Source organism: Acytostelium subglobosum, assembly GCF_000787575.1.
Source record: "Acytostelium subglobosum LB1 DNA, scaffold: scaffold29, whole genome shotgun sequence".
Taxonomy (NCBI): Eukaryota; Evosea; class Eumycetozoa; order Acytosteliales; family Acytosteliaceae; genus Acytostelium; species Acytostelium subglobosum.
The window spans coordinates 139,634-165,128 of NW_012236504.1; the positions used below are offsets into that span (position 1 = coordinate 139,634).

Here is a 25,495-nt window from a genome sequence, read left to right on the forward strand (position 1 = left end):
CATACTCCGACAAGACTGCTGAGCTTATCGTAAAGCCCCATCTTGGTCAAGAATTCTCTTTAAAGTTACGGAGCAACATCACTGACGAAATGATATCAAACCAACAGAAAGTGGAAACTCCGCTCTCTGCTAAATAAACAGAACTCACCTCTCTCCAACCCACACCGGTGAACAATTGGTGAACAGTTGGTGAACTATCGGAAGTACGTGCTGACCATCGTGATGAGTACTCTCCTGGTAACACTCTCGGGCGTGCTGAAACAACTCTCCTGGTAACTCTCTTGGGCGTGCAAACTGTTACAGCGCTAACTGGTCCGAAAGTAGAATAATAGTAGAATTACAAAAATGACCTTCTTTAATTAGGATTAATTAAATTCTATTATTTTGAACTTCTAAACTCTATTTCTACTACAATTCTACATTGATTAGACAGATACTCTTTTTCCAACGTGCTCACTGCTATGGCGGTGACAGGTACTGAAAGTAGAATTGTAGTAGAATTAGGAAAATGACCTTCTTTAATTAGGATTAAAGTATTTCTAATATTTTGATCTTAACGTCTCTATTTCTACTACAAATCTACATTATTGATACAGATACCTTTTTTAAAAGAAGAAGAGTGTATAAAACTATGGAGAGGAGAGTTTGGAAGTCGGAAATGAAGGAGCGCCAGCTCCGGAATGTTGCGAAGCCAGCGGCGATGAGTTATCCACACACCTATGTTATTCAACTACCACCAACAGTTAATCCTATCACTGATTATTAAGTTCAAGTTCGGCCTGTGAAATATTATCCAGTAGAGATTCTTCAAAATCCTCCCTTCCCATTTATCTGTCGCCATGAATCTGGTTCCCCTAAATGGTAATCCAAATCAAATCAATGAATAAACTATTTAATATTCAACAATGTATTCACTTTTTTTTTGATACATATGGCAAAATATTATTTGTAATTACAATTGTTGATCATTGTTTATATAAAGATAGAGATATGGATATATTACCTAACATTATACTCAAACATATTATATCATATCTACCAGATAAAATAGATGTAGTATGTTTAGGACTAACATGTGTAACGTTCTTCGAACAGATAGAGAGGTGGATTAATTCTGATAATACATTCATTTGGGATCAATCAGTATTAGAATTTGGAGATAAAATCAATAACCCAATTACACCATACACTATACCATCTCATATATCAACATTAAAGTTTGGACTAAAGTACAATCATCCAATAGTCAATGGTACACTACCTGGATCAATAACAAAGTTGACTTTTGGTCATAACTTCAATCATCCAATCAAGTCAGCTACCCTCCCCGAATCAATTACATTCCTCGAATTTGGTTGGTGTTTCAATCACTCATTGGTCGCCGGAGCACTACCCCAATCCATAACAAAGTTGATATTTGGCAATGACTTTGATCAAGTTTTATCTCCTCGCACTCTTCCCGAAAGATTGGTTACTCTATCATATGGATATAGGTACAACTCTATGATTGAAGTTGAGGTCATTCCAAAAGGACTCAGGAAATTGTCATTTGGAAAGTGTTTCAATCAAGAAATTTTACATGGATCACTTCCTAGATCATTGATCAAATTGTACTTTGGTTGGAGTTTCAATCAATCATTGACACCGGGAACTTTACCATCTTCTTTGGAGACATTGGTATTCCATTCTGACTTTGATCAACCATTATATCCTGGTACATTACCAAATTCAATAACCAATCTCGTCTTTGGATATTCATTCAATCAATCAATATCAAAAATATTACCAAGTAATTTAAAAAAGTTATCATTTCATTCCAACTTTAATCAATCTAATTTTTTATTACCAGTTGGATCATCATTACCCTCATTAATACATACACTCAAGTTGGGATTCTATTTCAATCAACCTATAATACCAAAGTCTTTACCAAACTCTTTAACATCCTTGGAGATTGGTTATAAGTTCAACCATCCATTGACTCCAGGGACACTTCCATCATCACTTCAAAGTTTGACCTTTGGATATGCATGCTCACAATTTAATCAACAATTCATTGTTGGATCACTACCAGATTCGCTTACAGACCTTCATCTAAGTGACATGTTCAACCAGAACTTTGAAGCCAATGTCCTACCAGGATCACTCACTCGTTTGAAACTTGGTAATCAATACTATAGACCATTTCCAGATGGATCACTACCAAACTCACTCAAACAATTGATATTAGGATATGGCTTCAAATTACATCCTTGGTATATTATGAAGTTCCCCCCTGGTCTGGAGATGATATCAATATCAAACTGGAAAAGTCAACATAATTACTTAAGTCGTCATCTACCCACCTCAGTTCAGGAGGTGCATATACATACTCAATMWCATTTATACATCAGAAGATACCAATCAATTTGAACAAATTAGTTGTATACTCTGATTGTGCCAAGTCAATCATGTTCTCAATTTTTGCCAATATGCCAAATGTTACAACATACCAATTTGAGTATGAAGTGCTCAAACAACGTCACCTTTATCAAGTACGATTCTTGGACAATTCGCGACAACTAGGTCTATTTGTCTCACAAGTACTAAATGATTCAAAGTCCTCATCCGTATCATACTCCCTGGAAACAATTCCAGAGTCATGGTATGGTCATGGAATAAATATTTAATTTAATCAATTAATTAATTAATAAGATATGTTATCATCCCATTCATGGAATGTCTCGATTATGTGTTTGATACACTTGGATCGTACTTTGATGATGTCTTGCCATTGAACTTGAATTGGAATGCCAATGCTCCATGTCAATGTGAGGAAGTACTGTGCGTTTGATTGAAGGTCTGAATCACTGAGCTTCGATCCACATTTGACGAATGACTTGTTGACAGTCTTGGGCTGCAATGCTTCGAGCAACTCTAGCAGGAACAAACTATTATGTAGGAATTGATCCTTGAATGATTGGATAGGCTTGACCTTGGTGGCGTGGAGTTGTGCGTCCACCTTGCCATTGGCCCATTTGAGTGCTTGTGCCTGGTTGGCCGTCACCACGTCAATGGTGACCTTGTCGCCAAGGTGTCGTCTAAGTTGATTGAGTATCACACGATTGCTCCTGATGTCACCGCGAAGGAGATCAACACCGGCCACACCAGAGATGTTGAGTCGCTGTCTGTGACAAAGTTCGATGCAGTAGTTCAATAGCTCCAACTTCTTGAACATTGTTGTAGGTTGTGTCTTGAGACGACGTGGCTCGACAGTGCCTGGCGGCAACACCTTGTCGAATATCTTGAGGAACAATGTACCATCAGAAAATGATTCTTGCAGGTTGGTCACGGGACTCGTGATGCCGATTAATCCCATATTATTGATCCACTCCAACAACTGTGAATCATTGTTACTCTGCTCACTTGACTCGGCCACCTGATCATTGAGATTGTCCTCCACACCAATGTTGTACTCTGGAAGCGCAGGACATACTCTGATCAACTCGGCCACAAACAATAGGTTAAGCTTACTGTTCTCCGTGTCAATGATGTCGCGTGGAGTGAGCAATGGTGTGCATCCAAGCTGGGCGGCCATGTCCAGGACCAWTCTGTGCACGCTTCTCCCAGTTGCTCTCGGCCAGGATCTCATCCTTGCGGCTGCTTGATGGTGCGATGCTCTCAAAGAGGTAGGCATAGTTCTCGCAGTCCTCGACATCATCAGAGAAGTTGTTGATCTGACGATCACACACTCGTCTGAGGTGGTAGTTGAACCACCGCAGCATGATCTTGTCGCGTTGGAGATGTCTAAAGTTGTTCCTGGACTCTGCACGCATTAGATGGAATGTGAAAGTCTGTTTGAATGGGTTGACTGATTGAAGCAGGCACAACTCGATGATCTCCCATAACAGGTTATGTAGATCAGATGAGCTCAACTCTGCAACAATATCCTTGGCACCAGATGATGTTATTCCTACATGTTTTGCGCCCAATGACTTTGAAGCATTGATGGCAATATTCAAGTTGGACGAGTCCAATCCATCCTTTGCATTCGCTTCCACAACTCTCTCATCAATAATACCCGGGAATACTGTGTTCAAAAGGTAACTATTTGATTGATTATATGTATGAGTTAGTGAGTGATTGAGTGATTGGAATCATACCAGTAGTAGTGCATGGAAGAATATTTACCAGAGTAGTTGACCATCAGTTATACTTTTGATAATGTCGTGGGGAGAGTGAGGGATCTTGGTGGATAGACCAGGGATGGTGGTATCATTGAGTATGTTGCTGATGTACTTTGTGGCGAATGTACGTTTGGATACTATTTGTGACTGGAACTCTTCCTCCCAATTGCCACCGACCTCTTCATATATGGCATTCAACACAATCAATTGTGTCTCTACATTCTCTGACAGCAATTGATCCATTGTAACTGCACTGCCTGTTGATGTCGTACCGGCGCCGCCATTATAATCATTGAGTTGCTTCACAATATGTCCTGCCTTGACGGCATTCGATACCATTGACAATCCATCAAGTCCAAATTGTTCAGGCTCCAACTTATGAAGTAAATGTATATATTTGTTCAAGTTCTAAATAATATGTATGTTAGTTTGGAATCATTCCACCCACGCCATATATCGATCTAACAAGATACATACATCCTCAACTGTGGACAAGTCATTGAGTTGTTTGCTACTCTGGCTTCGATCGCGTGTGACATAGTTGGCCCATGAGAGGAGGAGGTTGTCAGGGGCTGAGAGTGTGGCCTCCTCGAGAAGGAACTTAAGAGCGGGCTTCTCTGCTCCAACACACTCCAATCTGGCTTGTAATGCTCTTAGTCTAGGATCCGACTTGCTCTTCCCCAATAACTCCTGCTTCTCCTGAACCAATTGCCTCTCCTTCTCCAACAACTCTTGTCTCTCCTTCTCCAACCTCTCGGTCTCCAATCTCTGCTTCTCAATCTCCTCCTCCAATCTCACCATCTCCTCTTCCTGTTCTCTTGTCCTCGCCTCATCCAAGTCTGCCCCTGTCTGCTCCTCCTCAACTTTCTCCACTACATGTTCTGGCTCCTTCTCCTTCTCTTTGATCTCCTCTACGATGATTGGTTGTTGCTCCACGACCACTGGGAGGGGTTCGATGATGGGTGATTGTTCGTCGTCCGCCCTCTTCTCGAGTTCTATTTGTCGTTCACGCTCCTCCAACAACCTCTTCTCCTCTGCTGCTGCCTCATCTTCACATGCTTTGTCATCTTGGGGGACAACTGATGGCGATGATGATGACTGTTGATCAATCTGTTCACCACTCGATGACTTTGGCATCACTGACATTCTGTTCTGTGATCTAGTTGACACACCAAAGAACTGAGTCTCATAAGCAAACATCCTCCTTGAGAAGTCCAAGTTATCCATCCATTTCCTCATCTCATTGGCACTATTGGCCAACATCACATATGTCCTGGCAGGTGTGACCAACTCAAAGCATGACTATGAGGTCGAGGCATTGTTAGTCAGGTCCATGTGATACAAGTGATTGAATTATCAAACCTTACCTTTGAATACTTGGATGGCACTTCGGACAGGTCTGTGACTGTGCGGATCGTTTGGACGRCGGACTTCATGAGGATACATCCCATCTCGGGACCGACGCCTTTGGCCTTGTGATAGACAAGCTTGTTCTTTTTGAGAGTGTACCATCGTTTGTTCCAATTCTTGATCATGTTCTTCATGAAGTTGCCACCACGTTTGCGAAGGATCCATCCTTCAAAGTAGGGCACCTTGATGAATAGGTTGACATCACCCTTGGCCGTACGTAGTAGACCAGCAGTGCACTCACCGACATATCCTTGTTCTCTAATTGACATGTCACCAGTGAGCACTTCAATCTCTTCCTCATTCATTCCATATAGTTCAGTCTCTGTTATTATAAATGAAGAGGGTACCTGTGCCACGATCACCTGAACGATCTCTGACACATTCAAAGTATCATCAACCATCACTGTCTTGTACTCATCAGTGCCTCTTGTGATCTTGATCGGTCTATATCTCTTCTTGAACTCTACAAACTCCTACATATATTTGAAATGATTGTTTGATTGTCAGCATGTGATGTGTTTCCGTGTTTCCGAGCGGAAACTGTTTTGTTTCCGCGGCAACATTGTGTTTCCGATTTTCCGTGTTTCCGGAAAGTGGGTGATTTTGTACTTACCATCACTGGAGTCTCTGGACGTGTACTGAATAACATTGATTCTTTCTGATCGGTCTCACCTTCCAGTCCATAAAAGTCCAAAGGATAGTCATCTCTGAACCAGATTCCATTCTGATCGTCACGTGGTGGTAGGAACAATCCATATTGTTCATGATCGACTCCCAACTCTTTGGCAATATGAAGACGTGCCTCCTGTACTGACTTCTTTGGAAAGAATTGAAACTTCTTGAACACCTTCTTATCCACCAATCTAACCTTCAATACTATTGTATCTGCGCTTGCCATGTTTCCTTTTCCTATCGCGACAACTATAATAATAATATTTACAATACTCTGTCAACTGATTGATTGATTGATTGATTGAATGGTGTTGGTAGGTGTGGATATAGGTGGAAGTAGTGGAATATGTGTGAGGATGGATGAGTTGGCACCTCAATGAATTGGATGGATGGATTGATTGATGGATGGATCATTATTATTCGTAGTGAGTATAAAAGAGGTCACCATTACCCTCCTCCTTCCTTCCAGTCATGGCTTGATGTAGAAACACATCCATTAATATAAATGTGTGTATGTGTGTGATTGATTGTTAGTAGGTTGGTGGGGGAGTAAGTGGTCAATCAAAGTATAAGTGGATACATACTTAATGATCATGTGATAACACACATTGTGTCTGATCAGAATTACATAACAGAGTGGTTAGATATATAAGTGTGTGGTTCACACATACATCAATCTATTATTACTACAAGGTATTAGTAGTAGTGGAGTGTAGGTAGTATTAGTATAGGCCATCCATGGATGGCTCGATGTATGAATGAATGAATGATTGGAATCGGAAATAGGAGATGGAAAGATGATGTTGATTGATATTGTTGATTTTGTGTGTTTATTGGTATGTCATGTTGTTGATGAATGAATGAATGATTGAATGGTTGAAGGTGACAATATAGGTTGTTGCGGAGGCTGCGAGAGGGTGGTCCAGATTGGTGTCGACCCGACTCATATGTTTAGGAGGAGTACGTTGATGATGATGATGATGATGATGTTGTTGTTGATGAAGTGTCAGATTCGCTGTTGTTGGCAACACCACCACCAATCTTGGTGGAACTCAAGAGTTGTTCGCAGGTCTCATCGATCAGAGTCTTATCGGCCCATATGCAACGACGCATACGAGAGAACTCCTTGGCCCAGGCCTCGGCGACCACTGACATGTCCAACACAGACTCATAAGAACGTTCACGAATCTTGGCATAGTGATGTGGACTCTGGTAAATGGCAAAGGCTCTATGCAGTGCCTGTACAAAGTCCGTATGCTTGTGTGCTTCGAATGTGAATCCATTTCCTGTCTCGTCAATTTGATTATACTACATATGATTGTGATTGAGTGAGTGATGGAGGTCGATCATATGATGTGGACTGACATAACATACCTCGAATACAGTGTCCTTCAAACCACCAGTCTTGAACGCAATGACGGGTGTACCAGCGGCAAAGTACTCTTGTTGTACGACACCACTTGGCTCGAACAGTGATGGCATGAGACCAAAGTCTGATCCAAGGTTGACCAAGGCACCATCGCTAAAGAATGCATCAGGATCAGCCCAGAATGAGTTGGGGAACTGCTTGGTGAGTGCTTGCATACTCCACGCGCAGCTGCTGGCATATGGATCCTTCATGTTGGCCATTCCTCCGACCAACACCTGGATCTTGCCCTGGTAGTGTCCGATCAACTCCCTCATAGCGTTGAGGATCAGATGCACACCCTTCTGCAGCACGATTCGTCCAACAAAACTGAAGATTGGTATAGTCTCATCGACAAGGTTGAAGTACTTCTTCTGCAACAGAGCCTTGGCCTCGTGTCTGCTTGTGGCCAGTGTAGTCAACTGAGTTCTCCTCTCCTTTACACGAATTCCATTGGAGTGTGCTACATTGAATGGTAATGTTAGTGATCGAAGACTTGATCGGATGAGGTGAGTGATTGGGTGAGCGAGGACATACCGAATGCTTGAGGGAACTGATGGAGAAGGTTGGCCAGGTGTGAGGTCCTCAGCAAGTCGAACAAGTATGATTTGGATACAGTTCCCCAGTTGTTACATGTCAGCAATGCACATCGAGCTAGATTGATTAGAGTGATTGAGTGAGTAAGTGATGTATGAAGAATGATTGATCATGATAACACTTACATGCATTGAGGACAGGGACGTGGGAGTGTGGATCCATGATGAGGTCGCGATGCAACTGATGGATCCAGTTGAGGTCATCGTTACCGTCGGGATAGATGCGTCCTTGGTAGGCCTCCTCGAGGTTGTGTACAAGATGGAAGAAGGTGGTGCCATTGAACGTTGTACCAAATGCTCCTGCCTTGGCATATCCAGGCACCAGTCCACAGAACCAATCGTTGGTGACAATGACCGATGGCAACAGTCTGATCTGGCACAGCAACTCTAGTGAGGCCTTAGCAAACAGCACAATGGTCTTGAGTTGATGTATTGGCGAGCCAGAGTTGTAGGGCGTTGGGAAGTACTCAAAGTGGTGTAGGAAGTGCAGATGCAGACCGCGGTCTGTACCCTCGTGCACACCAACCTCCACCTTGTCTGGGCCGACATAAGTGACGACGTTCCTCTGCCACTTGATGCCCTCCTCCTTCTCGAGATAGCCTGTTCGTCCACCCTTGCCATAGTTGTAGTAGGGTGAGATGATGTGCACCTCGACACCAAGCAGCTGGAGACTGCGTGTGAGCTCGTCAAGCATGACACCGACACCACCAACTGTGGAGAAACGTCCAATCTCTGGTGTGATAAAGACGATTGGTCCAAGGATGTTTGATTGCAACACCTCCTTGCATATCTTGGGGATTCGCGAGTTGATCAGGCCCTTCTTGGCGATGGCCTCCAAGTATGAAAGGATCTTGTAGCCCTCGAACTGTGCCTGCTTGGTCATGTTGTACAGCACACCTTGGATGAACGATGCAAAGGTGCGCTCAGAGTGGCCGGAGAGGTTTGAGAGGATCTCCTCGAGGGCTGTGGCAAACTGGGTGACGCCGGCCTGCAGTCCCTTCTTGAGGATCGAGTAGATGAGGTTGTGCGATGGGTCGACGTCGTCAGCAAGCAGTTGCTTGAGACGAATCATACTGTGCTCGTACAGTACACGAACGGCTGCCGGTGAGTTGACCTGATGGAACACGCCCCAACAGATCGAGGAGAAGCCAGGAACTGAGACAAAGTGCTTCTCGTACAACAATTCTTGCAGACTGAGGTACTGGGGTGGGTTGCTCGGGTTGATTAGGTCGACCATGCGGTAGATGGTCTCAGTGGTGGAGATACGCGCCAATGGACTGCAGTCAACGTAGAACTCAGTGTCGTGGTTGTCAAAGTTGATGGCAATGATGGCCAGCTCGTCGCCAGAGAAACGAGCAAAGCCAAACACGCGGTCGTGCCAACCGGCGGCGTGGTAGCATAGCAGTGGGATCATACCACCGCGACGCAGCAGCGTGTGATTCTTGCGAAGTGTGACACGATGCGAGTAATGTCCGTTGATCTGAGGGTATTGCAGTTGGTAGGGTGTGGACGACATTCCGACCTTGACACGCGATGAGTGGATGTCCACGTGGTAGTACCAGCCAGACTGCTCGCCAATGTATGTGATGGGGATCTCGGGCAAGAAGAAGAGGGCGTCGACGGCGGCCCAGGCACCAGCGTTGTATATCTGCAGTGGGTAGGGTGTGTGATGGGTGGACGACGGGAATAGGATGATGGAGTTCTGTGGATATGTGGACATACGCATCTCGTAGTACTCGTACAACGCCTTGACGCTCTGTCGTTGGCGCAGGTCAAACACTATGCCGTCCTTGCTGATGCCCTTGTCAAAGACTGAGGCGAGGGCGCGTGGGATGGCACTGCTGTATGGCACCAGTCCCGAGATGATTGAGTGAAGCTCTCGCTCCCAGTACACCTCGGCAAGGAAGACGAATTGGGGGAAGCGGTTCCACACCTCGCGCGTCATCTTGATAAACAGTGGATTGGGATAGAAGGGCGTGGACTGCTTTGGTGAGGGCGGGGTCGTGCCCCAATAGCCAAAGTTACGGCCCTCCTCGCTCGGGTTCATGACGATTTCACCGTCAAAGATCTGTTGATTGGTGAAGTGCGGCAGGTCGTCAGAGTCCAGGCGGTAGAGCTCGTCGAGGTTGGCGCGGAACAGCAGCGGACAGGTATGTCCACTGTCGATGCGCACGCCATCCACTCCTCGCTCGCCCCAGTGAAGCGTCTCCTCCACCCACATGTCCCATACGGATTGCTTGCGGAAGTTCATCATGACGACGTCGGGCCAGGTGATCTCGACACTGTCTGTGCCCTCCAGACGACTCAGCTGACCCTTGTGATCCAGTGTGTGTACGATGCTGCCATTGTACTTCCTGTGAGCCATCTTGGATGACAGTCTTGCGGTCGAATCAATGACAATCTTGATGCCCAGTTGCTTGGCCTTGGTCACCAAGGTGTTGAACAGTGGGATGCCTCCAAGTGAGCGATTGGGCAGGTCACGGTCGGTCGGACAGAATGGATGAGCCTGCGACACCTTCTCCAGGATGCCCATAACATAGAGTGTGGTTACGCCGTCCTTGTGGTACTTGTCCAGTGCGTCGATCAGACTTTGGATGTTGCCCTTCTTTGATATCTCTCCTCTGTACGGGTCCCAGATGGCGTCCTGCAGGTCGACCCAGACCTCGTGCATGATCTCCTCACGCAGCTTGGGATGAACAATGAAACGACCCTGTATCAGAAGGTCGTTGGTGACGCCCACTGGAACTGTTGGGGTGGGCGACGAGTAGGTCTTGAGCCTGTACGACTGGTGATCAAAGGGAACGAACTGGCCATTGGACTGAAGCTCGGCAAAGCGCCAGTCATAGTAACCAGCACGGTGGAACGATGTGGATGCTTCGAATGTCAGTTTGGTGCCCTCGACACGTGGCTTGTGCTTGGAGAACAGTGTCACGGTGGCCGAAACAGGCAGTCCGAGCGACACCTTGGTTGTGGGTGGCATCGTGGTCAGCAGGTACACACGCTTCAACACCTCCTCTGGTAGAACTTGCTCGAGCTCCAGCTCAACCTTGAAAGCATCACCAATGCAACGGATCACGGGCTTGAGGGGTGAGTCCACCTGCCAGTTATGAGAGTCGTACACGACGTTTAGCAGCTTGACGGCTTCCTGTCGCACGCTCGCCGCGGCATGGCCAAGGAGTCCGATGGCCAGCTTCTCGACAAGCTTCAATGATGACCTGTGCTGGATGGATATCAAGAAGAACACCTCCTCCATGATCTTCTTCATGAGGCGCAGCGACTCGGCCTCCTCCTCAGCCGATACGACTTGCAGTACACCTGGTTGTGGACCGGTCGTGGGCGGGAACTTGCGTCGCAGGTTGACAAAGGTGTCGCGGTACTCAAGGTACTTCTTGCCCGACCATATCTTGTTGGGGTACTCGCAGAGGATGGCTGTGGCGAACTTGGCCGCAATCTCCTCGTGATGATTGACGTTGACCAGCTTTGATCCAGTTGAAGTAGATTGGGTCGACCCAAGTCGATGTCTTGCTCTCGATCGTCTCCGTCATACGTTTGTTGATGCAGTTAATCAACTTGGACTCGAGGTAGTAGTCTAGACGTCCATACGATCGCTCGACCATCAACAGCGCGCGCAGGTCCAGGTTGACGCCGTCCGAGATGGTCTTCTCCGTCTCGGCACTCACAGGTGTCTGTGTCACATCGCTCGTCCAATATATTGAGATGTCCAACCACTCTGATAGTGTCTGCTCCATCTTGCCAGTGATCTCAGCAATCGACTGTGGCGCGATGGATATGGTTGGAGGTGCATTGTGAGTGGCCTTGAACGAACTACTCGCAGGTACCATTGTGTCGATGGTTGGCGCGGGCTCGGTGGGAGGTGGTGCCTGGACAACAGTGACCAAGGGTACGTTTGAGGAGGGCGCAGGTGGGAACATGGTGGATGTGCTACCACTCAGTGTGAGTGGCACTTGCTGCGTGTTCGTGACGATGGGCATGGATATGGGCATGGGTGGTGGGATCAATTGGGAATTGTCCACAAGGATACTACTTCCAATTGGGGATGCCGATGGCATTTGGTGTGGCATGGTCTGCACGCGAGTCGATGGCGAGATTGACATTGACGCTGTTTGATTGACAATACCATCAAAGGAGGGTGGTCCTCGCGAGGACACGGTTGGGAAGAACGACTCGGTAAGTCTGGTTGGTGGGAGGCCAGAGGGTGACTGAGTTGGCATGTCAAAGGTGGCGCGGAAGTTTGATCCGGCACTGCCCTGGTATGAGGATGGCATAGTAGGGAGGGTGGTGGCCGGTGACACTACTCCGGTCATGCTGTTGACAGCAATGGCGGGAGTGGGCTGCGAGCCGATCTGGAAGGCTGAGCTCGACGACTGGCTCAGCGCATGGCCCACTGGGAAACGGTTCTGGAAGTTGGGAATGGGAATTGAGTTGGGGTACTCTGAGCCGTCTGGGAGCAGGACGGGATCGGTCTCGAACTGACTGGGTAGCTTGTTCATATTGGGGTTGTTTGGGACGTACTCCTGTTGTTGTGTGGCCAGCTTCTCCTGCTGCTGGACGCGATCGAGTTGTTCCTTCAGTCCCTTTGTCAGCGCCGACTCCTTTGGGCTGTTGGCCATCAGTGCGGCCAATGAAAACGAGGGCGAAGGCGCGGGCGTGGGCTGACTACTCGTGCCGCTGTTGTTGTTCTTGAATGAACTCTTTGAAACGACGAATGATGATGGTGGTGGCGACGTTGGCGCGGTCTTGTTGCCACCAGAGGACTCGGAGGCCTTGGGCGAGTTCAATGAAGCTGCGCCTGTTTGTGTTGTTGGAATCGTCTCCTTCAGGATTGGCGATGTGACTATTGGTGTAATTGGGGTCGACTTGATCTCGGGGTGGCCGCCATTGACATTGCGGTCCGGCTTGCTTGTGAGTGAGTTGGAGGATAGCGACACGTTGCTGAACTGCTTCTTGTCCCTGAGTCCATCCAACACGTTGCCCTTGTGCTCGCTGCTGGACTTTGAACTTGCCAGCTTCTTTAACAGTTGCTGGTGCAGGCCGCTCTGTAACAGGGACTGATGTATCTTGAGAATGAGGCTCGACCAGTTGACCTTGACCGATCGCTCACCTGCCGCCTGGACATGCTTGCAGCGACCGCCGCTCGGGACGGGCACGCCGCCCGGTCCAAAGAAAGGCTCTATTCCATCTATGGACTCGCCCAGTGCCGCATCGGGATCGTCGGACGAGCAGACTGCCAGATCAATGGTGAAGCTGCCGTCCGCCAACGACGAGGATTGGGTTGCGATGTGCTTGGCAACCATCTTTCGAACGATGTCCAGGATGGTGGCGCACTTGTTCTCATAGTCGGAGCTGGTGGGCAGTGTAACTGTTGGTGCAGGGCCGTTCGCCGAGTTGAGTGTCGGTGAATGTGTTGTATCTGGTGTCATCGATCGCAGATCAGACATGTTGTCCAGCAGTACAAGTGATATCGGTAGCTTGACCTTTGGCAACGTTGTATCACTACCACTGCCAGTGGAGGCAGGTGACAACTGTTGTTGTTGTTTCTTGTCGGTAGTGGTTATTGGCGATATCACAGGCACCTCTTCATTGAGCACCTGCAATATTAACTCATCTATGTTCATCATTCTGTTGAGTTGATACACACAAGTAAGTATAAGTTGTTGTATTAGCCTTCGTCGGTAACATACATACCTTCACTTTCACTTCTCTCTTACTCTAAAGATGAGTTGAGTGAATGATGTGTTTGTTGTTGAACAAAGATGATTATGATTAGGTTTATAAGATGGAGATATGATTGATTGATTGAATGAGTTATGAAGTTGAATGTAAGTGTCAATGAGAGCTGAGATGAGACTGACTGACTGTCTTTGTCTCGTCCAGATGTCCTTGTGGATCTATTGGTGGTGTGGTGGTCTCAAGCAAAGGCCTTGCTCTTCACTCACTAATAAACTTGCAAGTGACATAGGATACCAAAGGCTCCCTTCAAACACACTCTGTCTCATTAATTAAATTAAAGTTATTGTTGTTGGTGTGAGGTGGAAGTGTGGGTTGGTGAAGTTAGTTGACAGTGATTTTGATCTGTTTTCCCATTTATGGGGGTCTAATCGGTGTGTTGTGTCTCCACACCTTTGAACTTGATCTAATCTCTGTGTGGTGAAGTTGTCCATCATTCATTGGTATCCAAACTTTATCTCTAAAGCAGCAAGGATTAAGTCATAAACAATTAATTGTATTTATAATAATTCATATATGAACTGATTGAATGATTGAACGAATGATTGAATGATTGAACGAATGATTGAACGAATGATTGAACGAGTGATTGACAATGAACGAATGAATACAAGAATTGGAATGTTGTTACTTTCTTTTGATTTATGTAAATAACTCAAAGTGTTGTTGAAAGAAGAATGAATGAATGAAGTTGATAGAGTGGATTTAAAGTAATGATAGAGTAGTTATCGTTATGAAGAGTAGTGTAAGATGTAGACTGGAGAAGCCATTTGAGAGTAGTTTGTATCCACTGTTGGGCTTGGCACCACCGATCATCATTGAACAGTCCGTGTCGGTGAACTGGCTAGACATACAATCAACCGTGGACGTGTCCACGCCCTGGACGCCATCGCACGCCGTCTTGTACCGCATGCACACGTCGCGACAGAGTGGCTTCACTCGCTGGCCATCCCTCGCACGGCATGCAGCCGCTGGAGCAGACGTACGCCGCCTGCATGTTGTAGCAGTCGACCTCTGACGGTGACTTTGGCTTGTTGGCGATCAGACGCGAGGTCATCAAAGAGTTGGCAGCGCTACAGGACTGCGCCGATGCGACACCCGTCACGTTCTGCGGGATCACACAGTGATCGATGCCAGCTGGCACCTTCTCACAGACTGAGGTCGTTGAGTTGCAGTCACCGCTGTCCCACTTGCAGTTGACCGTGTTACATTCGACGTTGCAGTGTCCGTTGCCGAGCATCGATGGCACACACTTTGGCTCGCAGCGAGTGCCGTTGGCGAGGCCGTCACAGTCACCGCCATCAAAGTTGCAATCCTTGACGTTGCACTTCTCCATGCACCAGTTGTCGCCGACCATGCTGATCGGACAGCCTGGCGCACACTCTGTTCCGTTGAGTCCGGCGTCACGGCAGTCGCCACCATCGAACAGACAGGCCTTGATGTAGCAGGCCATGTCACAGACACCATTGCTTATCATTGTGTTGTTACATCCTGCGTGACAATCAGCCACCACAGTTGGAGCCATTGAGCAGTCGCCTCCATCAAACTGACAGGCCTTATTGTAGCAATCCGGATCACATTCTCCATCTCCAATGAATGTCTTGTAGCATTTAGGTGCACAGAACATTGAGTCTATCATTCATCCATTCATTCGTTAGTATCTCTGGCCCAATCAATCAATCAATCAATCTTGGTTGGTTACTTACTATCTGAAGCGCTGGCAAAGGCACAATCACCTCCATCGAAGGAGCATTCGCGTACTTGGCAGGCAATGTCACAGACCTTGTTGGAGATCATACCGAAGGTGCATCCAGGACTACACTCCTTTCCAGCCAAATTGCAATCACCTCCATCAAACATACATTCAGTGACATTGCAACGCAGTGAACATACAGTATCGAACATCATCGCTTTAAGACAACCGGCAGCACACTCACTTGGCAGCTTTCGATCACAATCACCATTGTCAAAGTCGCACTGTGCTACATTGCAAGCACTATCACACACTCTATCACCGCGCATCTTATCACGGCAACCTGGTGCACATTGGGCTGTTCCAATTTGATGAGTTAGTAAGTATGAATGATTGATTGAGGACGAGTGATTGATTGAAAATACCTGGCAAAGTTGAGTTTGTTGGACCATGATTACAATCACCTTTGTCGAGTTGACAATCAGTGTTGTGGCACTCTGGATCACATATTCCATCACCGAGCCAACTTAGTCGACATCCAGGCATACAGAAATCTAATGAAACTTTGTTAGTTCAATCATTCACTCGATCACATCATTTAGGAGAACTTACGATTTATAGGTCTTTGTGGACAATCTCCATTGTCATTCTGACATTGAGGTACACTACATTCAATATCACAATATCCATCACCTATCCATGACTTTGGACATCCAGGTGCACAAAGTTCATCTGCATCAACATATGCTATTGTAATTGATAATAACAGTAGGATACCTGAAACAAGCTTCCAAACTGTTGTCGTTGTTCTACTATTCCTAAATTGATCAGACATTGAATCTCTTTTTGTCTGTCTAGACTATAAATAAATAAATAAATAAATATTTCTGCAACAATATTGATAATAATAATACCAAACTACAATACAATACGATACCCGACTACACCTTAAAGTCATCATACAATTGACATGTATTCATTAAACAATGACTGGACACATCCAGAAGAGTTGGAAACTCACCACACCCCACAATCAATCATATTCATCAACTCTTCTGACTTGTTTGTTCATCACATTATGATGTGTGTGTTGGATAATTGATGTGTTCGGACAATGATATGAAGGGGATGAACACACTCTCATGTGATTGGACAATCCAATAAATGAAGTTCGACCCTTTATATATATAATTAGGTTGTAGTGATTGATTGATGTTGGACCTAAGCTTCAACACAAGTGTGTTTATTGGTCCTTTCGTATCCATTCCAACTTCCATCCCTTGTCTAGACATGTCATTGGTCAAATCATTAATAACTGATTGGATGTGGACTTCAAAAGTTAATAACTTTGAAAATGGAACTGATCATGAGGGGAAGGCGATTTATTTATTATATATATTATTACGTTTGACGGGATTGATGATTATATCCGCTGGAAGAATCCACATCTTTTGGAAGGTTGGAAACCGATTGTTTGGAATGCATCCACTAATAAACTTTGATTAAATCGATAGATTGTCGCTCTTGGGAAATCCTTTGTTTGATTATAAGGTGAATAATCAGTGATATACATTGATATATTACAAATGTTGTTGAACGATTGGCATCCAAGATGCTTGGCCATCCTGTCCAAGTGATGCTTGAGTGAATTGATTCCATTGCATGCATGTAACAACTCAATCTTATCAATATTGAATAATAAGTTGAGTGTTTTGAATGACCATAATGATGATGATGATGATGATGTTGGATTGAGAACTGGAGCGACACATTTGATGTCTGGAAGGGAAAGAGTAAGGGTCTCCAATCTTTTGAGTTGTGTTAATGCCTCACATAGTCTCTTGGCAACATCCTCTGGAAAATGATGGCGAGGTTCAGGTTGAATGTCCAATCTGAGCTCAACTAAATTGATAAACATGGGAATACAGACCATGTTGTTGGAAAGGGTCCCGAATTGGTAATAACTGCAAAACATCATCACACTCAATGTTGTGATGTTATCCAGTCCACCATCATTATGAGTCTCAATCATATTGCCGCCCAAATTTTCCAGATTCACATTGATCTCAAAGGTCGTGTTGGGTGTGATGGGCTTGGGTATTGATCCAGAATCCAATTTAAATGAGTACTCAATCTTTTGAATCGATGGACGGTCCTTGACATTGTGGTCGTGCAGTATGTTAATTGTGTGATCATCCATATAACTTGAATTACTACTCGGATCACGTAGTTTGGAGTCAACAAACTTGATATGAGTGATGTTTGGAGCATTGACATGGTGAAAGTTGACGATTCTCTCATCGTCACTCCAACTGAATGGGACAATCAATGACTCGAGACGCTCCAAACATTCTGGTTCCAGTGCCTCAGGGAGGAACCACAGTTGATCCAAATGAATGTGAAGTGGTGGATTGCGCAAGAGACAGAACTCTGATCCAATGTGTTCGATGTACTTGTTAATGGGCAATGTTGTGATCACATTGTTTGAGAGCACCGTGCTCACTGATCCATGGAATTGTTTGGAGACCATCGATAACATCAACAACCAATCGGTATCCAAGTCAACTTGATCATCGAGTATGATCATCTTGACAATGTGTGTGATGAGCAGTGGTGGAAGTGATGGGATGATGTTGGTCCAAGGCGCATCCTCCCACTCTTCATGTTCGGGTCTAAACCTCCATCGTGCCAGACCACGGGCGCTGTTCTCCCAAATGATTGAATGATGCTTGAATTGTTTGAATGATTGTTTGTGAGTGATAAACTCTGGATGCTGAGTGTCCACTCTCTCCATCATACGTCGCTTATGACTTTGATATTCAGTAATATTTCGGTCGCCAATCTTGAACTTATGCTTGAGATATTGATATGCTGCGGCAGGATGTAACTTTGGTTCCAGTGTCGTGTCCATCAACAATCTCTCCAAAACTGCCGGTGGCTCGGCACCACAGTCGTAATCCATATCTTGGTTGATGTTTGGCTCAAACATCATCATGTTGTCAATGAGTGTGATCCACATTGAAGAGAGATTGCTTGGGTTGGAGTTGACAAATCCATGCAAGTCCTTCGTACTTGGATGTTGGGTTCCATTCACCATCATGTCGATTATATCATTGATAAATTGTTCGCCAACAAGATAGCCTCGTTCATTGCACTTGCCAAGTAAATGATAATTGTTCGGTGATGTGATCGAGAGCATGTGATTGTCAAACAAATGTTTGATCTCTGTTGGGTACTTCTCCATCAACTCATCTGTGAGGAGTTGCTCTGAGTTACAGATACTAATCAGATGGGTGATGGCCAGCCGAATGAAATTGATTGATTGTCGATGCGACATCTCGAATAGAGCAACTGACGCGAGGATGATGACTTGAACTCCCTCAATGTTTGAGTCGAATACTCTGTTCCAATTAATGAGTTCATTGAGATTGGTAACCATGTGGAAGACATCCTGTCCATTCTCTGAGCACAGTCTTAGACAACGACCGATGCCAACTAGTAGCTCCGATATCTCAGTGTGGCACATATCCTTTTTCCTTGCAAGGTAATCACCTACTTTTGAATGATACTGGTCGAAATAATGAGTGAGTGAGTGATAGATAGATCACAACATCGTTGCGAGTATACCTGCCGTATGTACTTACTTCTGGATACTCGAGGCCAAGACTCATGATCAGTGTCTTCTTGTTGGGTTTGTCAAGATTGTGCAAACAATGATCGAAACAGGATTGGAATGATCGAATGAATGGGTAGAACATTGAGAATCGGCTGTTGATATAGTGCTGATTGAACAACATGTCAATCATCAATTGTTGATTCCTATCCTCATCAATCACTTCATTACCCAACTTCATAAGAGTGGGGATGAAGACATTATTACTTCCATGTTGATAATACTCTGCTTCAGACACAACGAGGCTGTATGAATGAGTGAGTGAATGAGATGGTGTAAGTGAGTTAGTGAGTGACGGGTGGATGGATGACTGGATGGATGGATGCGTGACAGCTTACTCAAAGAGTTCTTGCTTGTGGGGTACAAGGTGGACTGGAAGTACTATTCTTTCTTTGAGTCCAAGATATCTGAGCTTGATGTCTTTGGACGTCGAAGGCGAGAAGAACCATCGATTGAGTCGATCATTGATCATGCCACGTCTTTGTCCTTGATGTTCATCACAAAATGCTTGAACAATATTGTCATAACCATTGTTGTCAAGATGAATATAGTTTATCATCAAGTTGATGTATTGTTCAAAGAGATGATCGATTCGCTCTTGGTTGTGTGTGGCACGCAGAGGTGTCAACAAAATGTTGAGGAATGATTGATCGACCAACACCATGTATGACCAATGTCGCTCCTTAATGGCTGTGTCCAGATGTGACAGTGCATAATCATGTGATACATCCCTGTTCAACAACTTGCTGACCAAATCATACACTCCATTTGCTTTAGAGTGTTCAACTTTATATTGATTTCCCAGCATCTGAATGGGATGGATGGATGGTGGATGTTAGTCACTCACTCATTCAATAATTCAATCATTCAATCATCCATCATATAGCTACATACCTTGGAAATGAGTGGCAAGAAGGCATTGATGAAGTAGTCTTGATTGAGTGATGGAGGTGGTGTTGCCAGTGCCACAGACAGCGCATCTATCAGCTCTTTGCAATGCCAAAAATACTTGAGGTAATTGGTCATCTCCTCCACGATATCGTCCAGTAGTCCAATATTATGACTAGGACCAACCGACATCTTCATCTTGTCACTTTGTCGTGGTTTGACCTTTGGATGGATGGTAGGTGCTGCCGCACTATATGTATCCTGTCCAACGATATCCAACTCATAGACCACGATGTACCCTTTGATCGTGAACTTGAACCTCTGCAGTCTCACATTGATTGACATCTTTGGTTCATTTTGTTGAGCCATCTCATACTCTCTCAGGAGTTGATGTGGAGGACCATCATTCACTCCAGCTTGAAAGAATATTGCTGGAACAAAGTGTTTGCCATTGGACAGTAACATACTATGAGTGTGTATCTGAGTCAGTCATCCAATCAATCAATCAATCAATCAAATATACATACCTCACTCTGTTATGTTGTTGATTAATAGATGCCTTGTCTGCACAGAGATGAGATGTTAGTGTGTAGAAGATATCATTACCATTTGAGTGTGCAAGCCTCTGAAGTAAGCATTGGTCCAATGTATCTGATGTGATCATATTATATAATCTCTTTGGTCACTGAATGATCATAATGATGGAAATTTATGATCTTTTGATCACAAAACAGTGTTGAGTTTGGTGAGTCTTTATTTCCAGTAAATATTTGAACCCTTATAATATTTATATTATAATTAAATTAATTATTATTTATTTATTTTATTGATTGTAGTGTAGTGTCCGATTTGATTGGAATGGAACAACTTGACGATTATATCCGCTGGAAGAATCCACATCTTTTGGCTGGTTGGAAACCAATTGTTTGGAATGAATCCACTAATAAACTTTGATTGAATCGATAGTCTTCCAATGAATAATAAGTGATATATATTGATATATTACAAATGCTGTTGAACGATTGGTAACCAAGATGCTTGACCATTCTGTCCAAGTGATGCTTGAGTGAATTGATTCCATAGCATGCCTGTAACAACTCAATCTTATCAATATTGAATAATAAGTTGAGTGTTTTGAATGTTGCCATTGATGTTGAGGATGTTGTTGGCTTGAGAACTTGCGCGATAGATTTGATGTCTGGAAGTGAAAGAATAAGTGTCTCCAATCTTTTGAGTTGTGGCAATGCCTCACATAGACTCATGGCAACATCATCCTCTGGAAGAGGATAGTCAGGTGATGTTTGAATGTCCAATTTGAGCTCAACTAAATTGATAAACATGGGAATACAGACCAGGTTGGAATGGTCCTGGAATTGATAATGCATCATCACACTCAATGCTGTGATGTGATCCAGTCCACCATCATTATGAGTCTCAATCATATTGCGCAAATGATACAGATTCACATTGATCTCAAAGGTCGTGTTGGGTGTGATGGGCTTGGGGAATGATCGAGCACCCAATTGAAATGAGTACTCAATCTTTTGAATCGATGGACGCTCCTTGACATAGAGGTCGTGCAGTATGTTCACTATATGATCATGTTCGGAACTTGAATTACTAATCGCATAACGTTGTTTGGACTCAACAAACTTTATATGAGTGATGTTTGGAGCATTGACATGGTGAAATTTGATGATTCTCTCATCGTCACTCCAACTGAATGGGACAATCAATGACTCGAGACGCTCCAAACATTCTGGTTCCAGTGCCTCAGGGAGGAACCACAGTTGATCCAAATGAATGTGAAGTGGTGGATTGCGCAAGAGACAGAACTCTGATCCAATGTGTTCGATGTAATTGTTGATGGACAATGTTTTGATCACATTGTTTGAGAGCACCGTGCTCACTGATCCATGGAATTGTTTGGAAACAATCGATAACATCAACAACCAATCGGTATCCAAGTCAACTTGATCATCGAGTATGATCAACTTGATAATGTGTGTGATGAGCAGTGGTGGAAGTGATGGGATGGTGTTGGTACATGGCGAATAATCCAGCACCTCTTGGTCGGGTCTAAACCTCCATTGTGCCAGACCACGGGCGCTGTTCTCCCAAATGATTGAATGATGCTTGAATTGTTTGAATGATTGTTTGTGAGTGATAAACTCTGGATGCTGAGTGTCCACTCTCTCCATCAAACGTTGCTTATGACCTTGATATTCATTAATATTTCGATCGCTAATCTTGAACTTATGCTTGAGATATTGATATGCTGCGGCAGGATGTAACTTTGGTTCCAGTGTCGTGTCCATCAAAAATCTCTCCAAAACTGCCGGTGGCTCGGCACCACAGTCGTAATCCATATCTTGGTTGATGTTTGGCTCAAACATCATCATGTTGTCAATGAGTGTGATCCACATTGAAGAGAGATTGCTTGGGTTGGAGTTGACAAATCCATGTAAGTCCTTCATTCTAAGATTGGTTACATTCACCATCCTGTCGATTATATCATTGATAAATTGTTCGCCAACAAGATAGCCTCGTTCATTGCACTTGCCAAGGAAATGATAATTGTTCGGTGATCTGATCGAGAGCATGTGATTGTCAAACAAATGTTTGATCTCTGTTGGGTACTTCTCCATCAACTCGTCGGTGAGCAGTTGCTCTGAGTTACCGATACTAATCAGATGGGTGATGGCTAACCGAATGAAATTGATTGTTTGTCGATGTGACATCTCGAACAGAGCAACTGATGCGATGACGATGACCCGAGTTTCACAAATGTTTGAGTCGAATAATCTGTTCCAATTAATGAGTTCATTGATATTGGTAATCATTAGTTGTACATCCTGTCCATTCTCTGAGCACAGTCTCAGACAATGAGCGATGCCTTGAAGGCACAGGATATCCTGTTTCTTGGCAAGGTAGTCAACTACATTTGAATGAAACTTGATTGATTGATTGGGATGATTCCAGTGATTTTGATTGAGTGAGTGATGGGATGACAAGCCTCAAAGTTGCCTACCCGCCATATGTACTTACTTTTGGATACTCGAGGCCAAGCCTCTTGATCAGTATACTCTTATTGAAATTGTCAAGATTTTGTAAACAATGATCGAAACAGGATTGGAATGATCGGATGAATGGATTGAACAATGAGAATCGTCTGTTGATATTGTGCTGATTGAACAACATGTCAATCATCAATTGTTGATTCCTATCCTCATCAATCACTTCATTACCCAACTTCAGAAGAGTGGGGATGAAGACATTTTTCCGATCATGTTGATAATCGTCTACCGAGGACACCATGAGGCTATATGAATGAGTGAACGAGTAAGTGAGTTAGTGAGTGACGGGTAGATTGATGGACGATAGCTTACTCAAAGAGTTCTTGCTTGTGGGGTACAAGGTGGACTGGAGGTACTATTCTTTCTTTGAGTCCAAGATATCTGAGCTTGATGTCTTTGGACGTCGAAGGCGAGAAGAACCATCGATTGAGTCGATCATTGATCATGCCACGTCTTTGTCCTTGATGTTCATCACAAAATGCTTGAACAATATTGTCATAACCATTGTTGTCAAGATGAATATAGTTAATCATCAAGTTGATGTATTGTTCAAAGAGATGATCGATTCGCTCTTGATCGTGTGTGGCGCGCAGAGGTGTCAACAATGTGTTGAGGAATGATTGATCGACCAACACCATGTATGACCAATGTCGTTCCTCAAGGGCGGAGTCCAGATGTGATAGTGCATGATCTTGTGATACATTCCTGTTCAACAACTTGCTTACCAAATCATACACTCCATTTGATTTACAGCGTTCAACAGTATATTGATTGCCAAGCATCTGAATGGGATGGACGGATGGTGGATGTTAGTCACTCACTCATTCAATGATCATCCATCACAGAGCTACATACCTTGGAAATGAGTGGCAAGAAGGCATTGATGAAGTAGTGTTGATCGAGTGATTGTGATGATGCTGCCAGTGCCACAGACAGCGCATCTATCAGCTCTTGGCAACCACAATCATAATTGAGGTAAACGGTCATCTCCTCCACGACGTTGTATAGTGGTCCATTATTACAACCAACCGCTATCTTTGTTGTATTGGACCCAACCACCAACCTGTCACTTTGACGCGGTTGGGCAATTGGATGAATGGCTGGTGCTGCTTCACAAAAGGTGACCTGTCCAACGATATCCAACTCATAGACCACGAAGTATCCTTTGATCGTGAACTTGAACTTCTGCAGTCTGACATTGATTGACATCTTTGGTTTATTGTGTTGAGCCATCTCATACTCTATCAGAAGTTGAAGTCCATCACCATCTATGCCTCCTTCATTGAATATCGCTGGAACATAGTGTTGACCATCGGACAGTAACATACTATGTGTGTATATATATTTGTGAGTAAGTGTAACATCAATCAATCAATCAATCAAAATACATACACCACCCTGTTTTGTTGTTTAAATGGATATGCCTTGTCTACACAGAGCTGAGGTGTAAGTGAGTAGAACCTATCATTACCATGTGTCAGCCTCTGCTGTAAGCATTGGTCCAATGTATCTGATGTGATCATATTATAAAATATTATTATATCTCTATGAAATCACCTCGATCGAAAATCAAAATGATTGAAATTGAAGATATTTTGATCACAAAACAATGTTGAAGGATTTCCAATAGATTGTTTTGGAAAAGATTAAATAATCTAGATTAATTATATTTAAATATAAATTTAATTATTATTTATTAATTTGATTGATTGTAGTGTAATGTCCGAGTTGATTGGTAATCTTGGTGAAGTCCGTTGGAAGAATTAAGTATCATAACAATGTCATTTTTCAGCTTTGGTTCCCCAACAAAGGTAATCAACTATTAATACCTTTGAATTAAACTGATTGGAATGGACATTGATAGTCTTCAATTTCAATAATAATTGCCAAAGGATTTCCATTTAATATTAAAGTGTGCTCAAACTTTTAATTTGTTGTGTGTTGGTTGATTACATTGTGATGTGGTTGGTGTAAAAGTGAACAAACACACACATTTGATATCACATTCATCTCATTTCGTGAAGATAAATGTTATGATGTACATTAGTTAGTCAGAGTTAAAGATATAGAGTGGACTTAAACAAGAATATATATATATATATTATATAGTATTTCAGTAGAAAACAATAAAGAAGAAAGAAGAAGTACATCAACAACAACATATATT

At 44.0% G+C, this 25,495-nt stretch overlaps 6 protein-coding genes across 6 annotated transcripts; 1 reads left to right on the forward strand and 5 right to left on the reverse strand.

The window, feature by feature from the left end:
• Positions 1–1,257: 1,257 nt before the first annotated feature.
• On the forward strand, positions 1,258–2,316 carry SAMD00019534_108240 (hypothetical protein; the record flags this gene model as incomplete). Its single annotated transcript, XM_012893853.1, has 1 exon — positions 1,258–2,316. A coding segment is annotated over one exon (1,059 nt), but the record flags the coding sequence as incomplete, so codon positions are not given.
• A 370-nt stretch (positions 2,317–2,686) lies between these two features.
• Positions 2,687–6,474, reverse strand: SAMD00019534_108250 (hypothetical protein; the record flags this gene model as incomplete). The annotated part of the gene is made up of 7 exons (XM_012893854.1): positions 2,687–3,565; positions 3,732–4,086; positions 4,171–4,574; positions 4,644–5,468; positions 5,534–5,571; positions 5,611–6,049; positions 6,190–6,474. The coding sequence occupies 7 exons, from the start codon at positions 6,472–6,474 to the stop codon at positions 2,687–2,689; spliced, it is 3,225 nt and encodes a 1,074-aa protein (XP_012749308.1).
• Positions 6,475–7,199: 725 nt separating this feature from the next.
• Positions 7,200–13,885, reverse strand: SAMD00019534_108260 (hypothetical protein; the record flags this gene model as incomplete). The annotated part of the gene is made up of 5 exons (XM_012893855.1): positions 7,200–7,556; positions 7,623–8,116; positions 8,191–8,307; positions 8,376–11,785; positions 11,853–13,885. The coding sequence occupies 5 exons, from the start codon at positions 13,883–13,885 to the stop codon at positions 7,200–7,202; spliced, it is 6,411 nt and encodes a 2,136-aa protein (XP_012749309.1).
• A 968-nt stretch (positions 13,886–14,853) lies between these two features.
• SAMD00019534_108270 (hypothetical protein) lies at positions 14,854–16,236 on the reverse strand (the record flags this gene model as incomplete). Its single annotated transcript, XM_012893856.1, has 3 exons — positions 14,854–15,629; positions 15,704–16,048; positions 16,116–16,236. The coding sequence occupies 3 exons, from the start codon at positions 16,234–16,236 to the stop codon at positions 14,854–14,856; spliced, it is 1,242 nt and encodes a 413-aa protein (XP_012749310.1).
• An 880-nt stretch (positions 16,237–17,116) lies between these two features.
• SAMD00019534_108280 (hypothetical protein) lies at positions 17,117–22,752 on the reverse strand (the record flags this gene model as incomplete). Its single annotated transcript, XM_012893857.1, has 2 exons — positions 17,117–18,060; positions 22,029–22,752. Coding segments are annotated over 2 exons (1,668 nt in total), but the record flags the coding sequence as incomplete, so codon positions are not given.
• Positions 22,753–23,129: 377 nt separating this feature from the next.
• SAMD00019534_108290 (hypothetical protein) lies at positions 23,130–24,851 on the reverse strand (the record flags this gene model as incomplete). The annotated part of the gene is made up of 5 exons (XM_012893858.1): positions 23,130–23,189; positions 23,300–23,573; positions 23,641–24,110; positions 24,184–24,655; positions 24,721–24,851. 5 exons carry the CDS (start codon positions 24,849–24,851, stop codon positions 23,130–23,132), a joined length of 1,407 nt encoding a protein of 468 aa, XP_012749312.1.
• Positions 24,852–25,495: the final 644 nt, after the last annotated feature.